The sequence below is a fragment of the Bactrocera oleae genome, chromosome 2, assembly GCF_042242935.1.
Source record: "Bactrocera oleae isolate idBacOlea1 chromosome 2, idBacOlea1, whole genome shotgun sequence".
Lineage (NCBI taxonomy): Eukaryota > Metazoa > Arthropoda > Insecta > Diptera > Tephritidae > Bactrocera > Bactrocera oleae.
The window spans coordinates 14,705,488-14,716,343 of NC_091536.1; the positions used below are offsets into that span (position 1 = coordinate 14,705,488).

At 33.5% G+C, this 10,856-nt stretch overlaps 1 protein-coding gene across 1 annotated transcript; it reads left to right on the forward strand.

Moving 5' to 3' along the window:
* The first annotated feature begins 1,071 nt into the window (after window positions 1-1,071).
* LOC106620136 (glycoprotein-N-acetylgalactosamine 3-beta-galactosyltransferase 1) lies at window positions 1,072-3,400 on the forward strand. The gene is made up of 4 exons (XM_014238536.3): window positions 1,072-1,631; window positions 1,916-2,018; window positions 2,776-3,063; window positions 3,138-3,400. Exons 1-4 carry the CDS (start codon window positions 1,135-1,137, stop codon window positions 3,330-3,332), a joined length of 1,083 nt encoding a protein of 360 aa, XP_014094011.2. The 5' UTR covers window positions 1,072-1,134; the 3' UTR covers window positions 3,333-3,400.
* Window positions 3,401-10,856: the final 7,456 nt, after the last annotated feature.

Genomic DNA, 10,856 nt, shown 5'->3' on the forward strand with positions numbered 1-10,856 from the left:
TTAGGTAAGCTATATAGAATGCAAAGTTAAGATTAACTTATTTATACTCAAAAAATTAAACAAAAATATTTTTTGTATAATAAAAACTAAAACTGAATTTATATTTTTTTAGATTTAATTAGTATGAATATATTGAAAAAGAGGCGTCGTTAACTGAAGATAAGTCTATTTATTATTTATGAAAAATATTGTATTAATATATGTATTTGTGTATACATTCAAGTGACAGACAGACAAAGAAATGTAGCAAGACAAATTCGTTATAATGTTCGTATATATTATTTCTATCATGCCGTTATGAGCAAGCTTCGTGCTGTGTTTCAGTGTTATCTAAAATTACCAAAAGTGGTAACTGACACCAATACTATAATTACAGATATATATGCTTCGAATATTATATCTTGGATACCGTAAAATTGTATGAATGAAGCAAGATTCTAACAAGGTCAGGAAATTTCTTATGTTAAAGATATGAAAAATGAAGTTACTCGTCTTGCCATTAGTTACGAATCTAAAAATAAAATGAGATACTACCGATTAGAAATGCTACTGAAACTGTATGAAAAATTAATATTTTAATACTAAATGATGACTTAAAATTGTTATAGTTTTTAGCCTTCATTACTAGAATCTGGCAATGTGTTGTATATTGTAAAATAGTTCTGTTCTGTTCAGCTACCCTGTTTTGGGATCTTTACACTTTGCAAAATTTCCTTTGGAGTCGTAAATAACTGTGATACCGTAATTCGGGACGAAACATTATCATATATTACCGGCTATTACACTAAAATTTATGCTATCTCTGTGGTTAAGTATAACACCCAGTCTATAAAATTATTTCTAACATAAGCCGGTGTTTAACACTTAGAACTTTGTTGGAGATAGCGATCGAGATGTGAACTTACTTAGACTTGCACTTCATCAAATGAACGCTGATTATTAATAGGTACAAAAGTAAAAATATACATATGTACATATGTACTATCAAAAGTTTTAATGTAAAACAATAACATATTTTTATCGCGCTGAAAGTAACAAGCCGTGCCAACAAACAATTTAGTTAATGGCTTCGACAATGATCGCACCAAAAACACGCGGCAACAATTTTAGTTTATTTTGAAACGCCAAGCAAAAATGTCAGAGCAAACAGCAAACGTAGAAAAAATTGAACCAAAAAAATGTCTAAGTTTTTACCGACGTCTCGCTTTTGTGAGTATAGAAATTGCATTAATAGCGGCATTTTTGAGTTATAGACATAGTAGCACATGTCTAAAACAACTTCGTTGGCTACACGATGAAAAAGTAAACACATTGCCAGAAAATGCCACACAAAATAATACCAACTTAGCGGAGCTGTTATATGAAGAAGTACGTATCCTTTGCTGGGTCATGACCACGCCGAAGAATCACAAAACCAAAGCAATACACATACGACGTACGTGGGGAAAACATTGCAATCGGCTTTTGTTCGTTACCTCGGAGGATGACGAAGAGTTGGGGGAGACTGTAGTCATAAACGAAGTGGAAGATAAATACGAGGTCTTATGGCCCAAAATGAGAATAGCATTTGAACGAATTTACGTAAAGTATGCTAATGAGACAGATTGGTTCTTTAAGGCTGATGATGATGCGTGAGTAATTAATAATTCTTTTTTCGGCAACGAACATACATATGTGAGTGAGTGAGACAAGAATAATTAACGTTCGTTCACTGCTTAATTTGTGTAGAAAAATTCTGTTCTTAAAATGTTTAAATTGTCATTTTGGAGTGTCTCAATGTTGTCTACTAGTTTCTAATGTTTTTAGATTTTGCACAAAATTTGTTTTAGAATCGTGATCTTGCCTTTACTTTTACCGTTAGTTTACACATCTATATCATTATAGTCATCTCTTTTCATTATTCTCTTATCTACAGTTATGCTTACATTGAAAATATGCGCTATTTTCTATATGCGTATAGCCCGGAAATGCCGATTTACTTTGGATATAACTTATTATATGGCGGACGAAAAGACAAGGTAATGTTAGGGTAGTTCAAATGATAAGAGAAAAGAGGCTGAGCAGCTACTTTATATTATTTTTATTACAACTTTTAAAATTAATATTTGATTTATGCTGAACGATTTATCAAATATATTAAAAAGCTAATTTTAAGTAAAGGGAACCTCTTAATCTACTTTCAACAGTCCCATCTATAAAACGATATCTACATATTATATACTTGTATCATCGTACCTAAACCATAAAGTAGTCCTCACCGACTATCTCTATATTGCCGTAGAATTCCTTTCCAGTTAGCATTATCCAGAAAAAAGGTATTGGATTCCAGATCTGGATTTACTCGGATGATGGTCGATTGGATTTCGGGATGAATGTGTGGATCCATAGTCTATTCCACATATGACATATTAATGCAAGTGATCGATTTCAATTTAATTTTTCAAAGTAACAGCAAAATCCAAAACTTATGTGTTCAATACCATTTTCGCTTTCTTATATAAGCGTTAAAATCTCTTTAGTCTGCCTGATAGAGGAGTATATTAAATTTTTAGTTTTGGTTTCGTATTGATAGTACATAACTGATAGATAGAATAGTTGGATATAATTTACTAATGTGGAAGAGCACATATAGACTATTTTGGTAAATTTGTTTAGCTTTTAGTTTTCTAAGACTGATATGTATGAAATTGATAAGCTTGTCAATCATCCTTTATGTAGAATACGTTATTAACTTTATTTATTTATTAAATTAAATAATTTATCATATAATTTTAGGTTTATATGTCTGGTGGTAGTGGCTTTGTTTCAAGTCGGGAAGCAGTGCGACTTTTTGTCGAATCGGCCATTGTTAATAAAAGTGGTTGTGATATTAATGATCGTTATAATCCTGATGATGTGGCTATAGGTGAATGTTTTCGTGCGGTAGATGTGGTTGCTGGCGATTCGCGCGATATACATGGCGAAGCACGTTTTTATTTATTCGAGCCGTTTATGATACTTATGCCTGAGCTGTTAAATGAACCATTTTGGTATTTCAATTACAGTTTCTATAATCCACGATCGGTAAGACAACTTACCTCATTTTATTGTGTGTGATTTTATAATATTTTAATGCTATACTTTTGTTTTTTGTTTAGTGCAGAGAATGTCTTGCGAAATATCCTATGGCCTTTCATTACATGTCGCCAAAGGATATGTATCTTTCCGAATTTTTTAACTACGAATTTTGGACAATAGACTTGCCGAATGCGCCGGATGAAGTTTTACCTAAGAAACTAAGTTGGGGCGAAGTAGTCGTCCCAGAAAGTGATAATATTTGGAATACTAAATAATATATGCTTAAGATGAAACTAGACATACAAAATGTAATATTATAAACAATAAAAAATGATTTAAAGAACTTTATATAAACTTTGGCCGAGTATTTTCCACATATTATAATTATTTAACTATTTTAATCATTAAATATTCATACTACAGACGGCGCAGTTGTCAAAAAGTAATATTCTTTTAAATTTTAAGATATTATATTTAAATTATTTTATAGTTGATATTATTAAGAGGAACACATACCAGTTTTCTAATGTTACTAACAGTATGTATTAAAAAGTTATCGCTAAGGCCAAAAATCTGATTAGGTAATAAAAGCAATGATTTTTGTTTTTCAAAGTCGTTAAAGCAGAAAGAAAGCCCTTCCACTCTAAAACTTGTCTAGTCAACTAGAAATTTCAGTTGTATTATTAAATACAGTTCGTTACAGGTAATAAGCTCCAATCTATAGAAACTTTTAAATTTGACTGTTAGTTATACGAAGAAGAGCATGAATACAAACTGGGAACTATGATCCGAAACTGCATCGGTTTGTAGTTGGTACATTTTATTGCTGTAAGTAACAGGTAAGCGTCGAATGATATCTGGTATCGCAAATTGGGTGTTTGATTAATTATGTTATTTTTCCTCAAATCGATGGTTAAGAACCAGGCAAGTGGATCGTTAGCGACACTCAAATACATAATATTATCTCTTTGTTCTATAAAGATCAGATAAAAAAGTGATTTCCTACTTATGTGCTTGTTCGATTCTGCTTTTCCGTGTTGAAACGCCTAAAAGCATATTACAATTTTGGTGATGTATCGTTACTTAGTACTTTTCATAAATGTATATATAATTTTTTTTGTTTGTTTTTTACAATTTATCTCTTTATTTGCATTTTATAATCTTTTACATTGCTTCTTGTATACCTGTAAATGCATTTAAGGTCAATTCACGTTGTGCTCACAACTTTGTGCTGGCAGTGTATACTGCTGCATTCTTACAACTTCGCTCTTCCATGAATATTTACATTATTCGTGCAACGTTACGAAGCTGTATTCTGCTTGCACTTTTACAAGTCTCCCTAAAATGGGTAGTGAATATTTTATGATTGAAAATAACTGAAACAAAAGCATTTTTTACATGCAGCTTCGGCGCATGTAGGAAATAAGAAAAGAACGGCAGAAAAGAATTGAAAAAGTTTTCTGTAAACTTTGCACCGCTACCGGTCATGCTGTTTATGCGCGCGCAGCAGAGTTTTCACTCTGCAGCAAGTGCTGAGTTAACGGTAAAAATAGTCAAAACAACAAAAACAAAAAAGTTTCACCTTAAAACCAACATAACAAGCGAGTAAAAATGCTTTGTACCCTGATGCTTTCGCTAGCGCTTTTTTACAATTTATTTTTGGCTCGTTCAGCTCATTACTTGAGGTGCCCAGATCTTTCTGGCGTTCTATTTATCTCGCCGCGCTTGTCCGGTGCTCTATCGCTTACAGTATTTTGCTTACTTTGTTGCCTGTAATTGTGCTGAGAGAGTTATATGCTGTTCGTTACTCATTACTTTTGAGTTATACTTATATCTCCGCGTCTTCTTTTGTGTTTTTCATGCATCTTTTCTTCGCTGCTAGTTGGATTTGCTTAATTTTTGTAGTCCTTTGTTTTGTAGAAAATTAGTAAAACTAAAGTCTTAAGCCGAAAATTCGATTTACAATTCTTTGTGGCATTGCCTTTGACAATATTTAATGCAAAATTTTGAGAATATATCTTATTGAATAAAAAAAAATTTCATACTCGTTCCGTTGGTATGGCAGCTATATGTTATAGTGATCCAATAGTTCGCGTATGTAGAGATGACTAATTTGACTAAGTTTATTATTTAGATATATATTTTATAATGTCTTTGACATTTCCTTATGGATGGTACGAACTTCATGGTTAACTTAACGTACTCTGTTCAGGGTATATTAGATATATATTTTATAATGTCTTTGACATTTCCTTCTGGATGGTACGAACTTCATGGTTAACTTAACGTACTCTGTTCAGGCTATACAAAAAAGTGCAGTAGTTAGAAATGTCTACATATATTCGAAAGAGTAAGCAGTCTTCTGCATGATTTCAAATACAAATAATAATATTTTGATGAGTTCTCCATTATCCAAATGTAATTTTTAGACTTTAACTAACGGTATTTAAAGCACTCTGCTCTGTACTTAAGAAGTAATGGATTTCCCGCTTCTTTTATCTTCTCACTTTACTATTGACGGTTATCATTTTGAAAGTTGTAGATTATTTCATTAATTTTGATACTTTCCCTGAACAACTCCAATAAGTCTATGGGATTGAGTAATTAGCCGCGAAGTGAAGTTCCAACACATCACATATTAATAGAACCCATAGTTTGTAGTATGTAGTACAGATTCATATAGCATCACGAAATTTCGAAATAAACTAGACAAATATAATCTTATCGAGACATCAGCATTGTACATCAAATTGAATTTTATGTAGAGCTATGCTGAGTGGGACAACTTCATGGAATGAAGGTAGACTATTCAGCTCTGAAATTAATCAACAAGTTAACAGTTTATGGTGAAAGATGTGAAAGTAAGGCTTCTCTGACTCAAAAAGTATAGTATTACTGAGAAGAATATCACTTGGCCTATGAAATTGCCGAAATCTGTAACGATAATGAATTGTATTGTATTCTGTCGTATTGAATTTGCTTGCTTCTGCCGCCATCTTGAAAAAGAAGGGCACGAATGTTTTGGTAAGTCAAACTATGTATCTTCATTATGAACTCGTTATATATTCCTTTCATTTAATTGACACAAGTTAAACCAGCGCACTCTATCTTTCCGAATTTTAAGTAAGTATATTACAAAGGACTTGCTTAGTCTGCATTATTGTCAACTGGCGTCGCATAAAAACCAAACACTAAGTAGACACCAACTAAAAGAGCCAAAATGCTGGTGCTCGCCATTGGAGCTTTTGGAATGCTGTAACGCTCATAAAGCTAACTTCAGCTGAGTATGCCAAAAAATATTTGCTACTTTTAATTAGTGCCAAAAGTCAGTTATTAAGGCATTTAAAGTGGTTAGGTAATGGAAGTGCTTTCATCTTTTTGAGGTTAAATATGTACTTAGCTTTGCATAACTCACACGCAGGCACTCACACAGACACTTGAAAAATGCTTTTTTTTGCTTTTTGCAACAGAAAGATTTGTTGGAGTGCGCCTAAATGTATGCGTATACCTATTTAATTACCTACACATATACATACAGATACGAGCGGTAGTCTACCACAGTGTTGCTGAAAAAGCATGTAGGTGTGAGGGGTTGTGTCTGTGTGGGTGAATGGATAGTTCAATGGAAATGAGTGTATGTGTAGTCTACTTTTTGGCAGCATTCCATATTGCCATTTTAATGCAAATTTAGGCAAGCATGCAAACTAGATGGAAAACAAAAAAAAAAAAGACACCAAACGGAACATCCGCATCTTTATATGTACATATGTACGCACACGCAGGAAGTAATAAAATTACAGTTGAAGCTTAAAAGCAATCATGTTGGCATATGTATTTGTGTGCTTAAGCACATACACTTACTACTAAATATAATATTATGGTGAATATACACATAGACATAGTACAAGTATATGCATGCCAATGTGATTAGCAAGTAACTGTAATTTCGTTGCAAACTTGCCAAAAAATGTGAAATTTACAACAAAATATATGGTACGAGTAGCAAAACCAGGATTTGGGCTGGTCCGAAGAAATTTTTCAATTATTTATGTCTGATAACGAACTTCCGTAATCCTGTCGCTTACACGCTGTATGCCACAAATACATCTAATAGAATGGTAAATGCAACGAATCATGCCCGAAAGCCATGATAACTTCGTATGTCACACAAAGAAATCGAAAAAAAATATAACCAAAATTTCTCGGGTGCAGAGTAAAGCACTTTGTTAAGTAGAATGCCGAAATAATTTTTACTAGAAATTCTTATTCGTTTATATAGTTGACAATTTGGTTAGTGACATGACTAAGGCGGTACCGGAAATTGGCTTGTAAGCTCGTCTGGTATTTCCTGGACTCCTGCATGTACATACATGCATCTCAAATACATATGCACATTGTTATGGACCCATAATTATTTGCTTCGTCCATAAGGACTGCTTGCCAGTATATGGATATGCATATAGAGTTCTTCTTCAATTTGTGATGTTGCAATTTTGTTGGATTTGCCGCCTGCACACTGTAATCACTAAGACACAAACACCAGTAAGCATTTGTGGAAAGCTTTAGCACTTAATAAATGTGGACTTGTAGGGTAAATTGAAGGTTCGCATGCGGACAAGTGCAATTTCAAAGAAATTGCTTTGCATACAAATGCATATCGGCAGTTGATTGTGGAAAAATAAAAATTCTTTTCATTCACATACGTACCTATTTAGGTATTTATTTACGCCCCTGTCACTTTGTACTTGGCTAGATGGTACATTTGTATGCAAAGAGAGTTTTGAAAATTTCATTAAAATTATTTCTCTGTTGGCAGTGATTTTATTCTCAATGATTTGATTCTCAATCTTACAGTTATAAAGGACTAGTAACTTAGGTTGAAAACTTTGTTCGGAAAAATTGATCCGGAAATTTTTTATTTGTTAATATCGGCTTAAAAACTTGAAAGTGATTCTATGAAAGCCACTTCCCATAGCTATTATAAAGAACTGGGTGTGTGACTTTTGAAAATTAATTAAATCTCGGTAAAGGGTACAATAATTTTTTTACTCAAAAAAAGTGCTGCATTGGTATACAAAACAAGAAAAAATGTTAACTTTGGCTAAACCTAAGCTATAATTATTCTCACATCATAATCTTTTATGGCATAAATGGGTATAAACAATTTTCATTTTGATTTAGATCGGTCAGCTTATGTGCCAGCTATATGCTATAGCAGTTGGATCTGATCAATTTGTTTTCAGATCATAGGATTGTCTTGGCTACAAGACATCTTATCAATATGAAAGTTTTCCTTATAAGGACTTGATTTTTATCGGTAAGCTTGTATAACAGCTATATGCTATAGTGGTCCGATATCGGTAATATCGACAAACGGACAGCTTCTTGAGAAAAAATTTCAGGTGGTTATCTCAAAAGCATTGGAAAGCTGCGAACTAGCTATACAAGATGCTCAAACAAACGGGCAACACTTGTGGTGCAACGCTGTGCTCACATGAAATTCATTTTTTTTCCTTAAAAACACGTTGCAGTAACCCTTTAGTTTTGTTTTCCACAAATTATTATAATTGATCTTAAGTCTTAAGTTTTTAAAATACCAAACAAAAAAAAAAAGAAATTTGTGTTTTCATTTGAAAGATTCACAATTGTTAAACTAAGTAAAATATGGAAAACAAAACTTGGTAGCACTGAAGATAGCGGCTATACCACTTTCATAAGGTATCCGCATACTCTCTTGTACGAAGACAACTCGATAACTTTGTTGTTTCTTTTACATGAAATTTTGTCAAGAGCGCAGAAGCGAGCAGAGAAATGGCGAAACGAAGACAGCTAGCTAAGAAACAATACTCGATGAAGATAGCTGCCAAACACAAGAAGACTCGCAGAATTTTTAGCAGTCACTCAAGCAGCCATTTTAAAACATTTCAAAGCAGTCGGCTTTTTTAATAATTACCGACTGACTGACCGTTGAAAACCTATGCAGCGTATAATTAACTAAGGAAAAGTTAGATTATCCGCTTTAATGAAATTCTGAAAGATTATTATTTTACTTAGAGTCTATCGTATTCCAGTTTATCAGCCATTCTTATTGTACAAAACCACTTTCTTTAACTCTCGCAATAAAATAAAATTTCGTTTGCCAAACATTTAAAGTTTAAACCACACACGAGGTCAAGCAGAGCTACACTCCACAAATATAAAATAAAATCATTACTTCTTAAATCGATATTAAAGCGTACATACACATACAAATTACATGCATTCGGATTCTAGTCAGGTTCAAAGTTGCCACAACGAAAACTTGTATAAAGAAAATCGCTTTAAGTAAAAACTCGAGGAGAGAAACTTCACAATCTGATTGTAGTGAATGCGCAAACTTCACAATTCAATGCAGCAGTAATCCGAAATTTCAACAAAACGGCGCACATATGTGCAGCACACATACACACACACAGTCATACACACGGCCCAACCACTGCATCTACATAGATACATAAGTTTGCAGTGCGTTGCATTTGTATTGGTGGATTTGTTGAAGACGCCTCAGCAACCAAGAAACTTCTTTCTCCGCCACTTACTTTTAGCTGCACGAATAACTCGTTCAACGCTGATTGCAGTTTATTATTGTGGTATTGTTTGGCAACAAACACATATATAAATATGCATCTAAACACACCCATACCCACACACATTGTAACTAAAGCCGTTCGATGCCTCCTCTTGCGCTGGTCAACGCAAATGCTTTGTACTATCATTGCATTGAGTGTTGCAATCAGATGTGAATTTAAACTCGCTCGCATACTCACTTCCACATATGCATACATGCAGTGCGCTGGTGTGTGCGTTTGTAAGCATATAGATTTTCATCTTGCGGCGAAAGAAAATCGCTAAAGTAAACTGTTGTGAATAGTCCGACAGCGGAATGAAGGGAAAAGTTTGTGGCATTAACATCCAGGCAGTGGAAAAAGTAAATATTGTTGAAGTATCACATTCGCCACAGCTTCCAACTTTTTCACTGATATATATATAATATATAGATATATGCATATGAGTAGACACTGTCCCATTTTAATGGGGGTTTATAGGGGTTTACTCTTACGTCTTATCCTAAATATGATGAATCTGTAATTTTTATTTCAAAAACAATTGAAGCACTTCTTCAGCTATACATTGGACTTAATTGAGTTATCAATTCCATTCACCACATTCATATTAAAGAATTTCGTATTAAGATTCTCGGATTCTCATAGGAAAAGTTCGAAATTGCTCTTTGTTATTGCAAAGAAACTTATCCGAAGCTTTTTCATTACCGGCTACCAGCATTACCGTCTACTCAATGCTGCGTAAGTAAGATCTTTAAAACGTTGGAGTTTGCACGCCTCGGCATTCGGCTGCCTGTTCTGTGGCTAATAGTTTAAAACTTCTTAAGCAGAACTAAAATATGCGTCTATGATGTCCTATATTCTTTCAATACTACAAAATTGTGCAATATTATTAGCAAGGTCATGGGCATTAGTAGATGATAATGGTTTTAGTGTAACCGCTAAATTAGTTTCTCAAGAAAATGTAAGTCCTACCTGCGTTAGGTTACGTTGCGAATGTTATCTCGCTTATAGGCAGGATACGAGGTGTGTTCAGAGAATTTTAAAATTTCGCGAGTTTGGAGAGTACCATTGTCAAAACTGTTTTATTATGTTGATATACACGCCCCTGAATACTATACTATTTTCAGCTTTTATTGATTGCTCATTTTGTCTGTAGCGGTCGCTAAGGTAAGACGTCTTTTTATGAGCTTGGTG

Coding starts and splice junctions, on each gene's coding strand:
- LOC106620136 (XM_014238536.3), top strand. CDS start 1,135: ATGTCAGAGCAAACAGCAAACGTAGAAAAAATTGAACCAAAAAAATGT. Junction 2,019..2,775: donor ATGGCGGACGAAAAGACAAG/GTAATGTTAGGG, acceptor ATATAATTTTAG/GTTTATATGTCTGGTGGTAG. Junction 3,064..3,137: donor GTTTCTATAATCCACGATCG/GTAAGACAACTT, acceptor TTTTTTGTTTAG/TGCAGAGAATGTCTTGCGAA.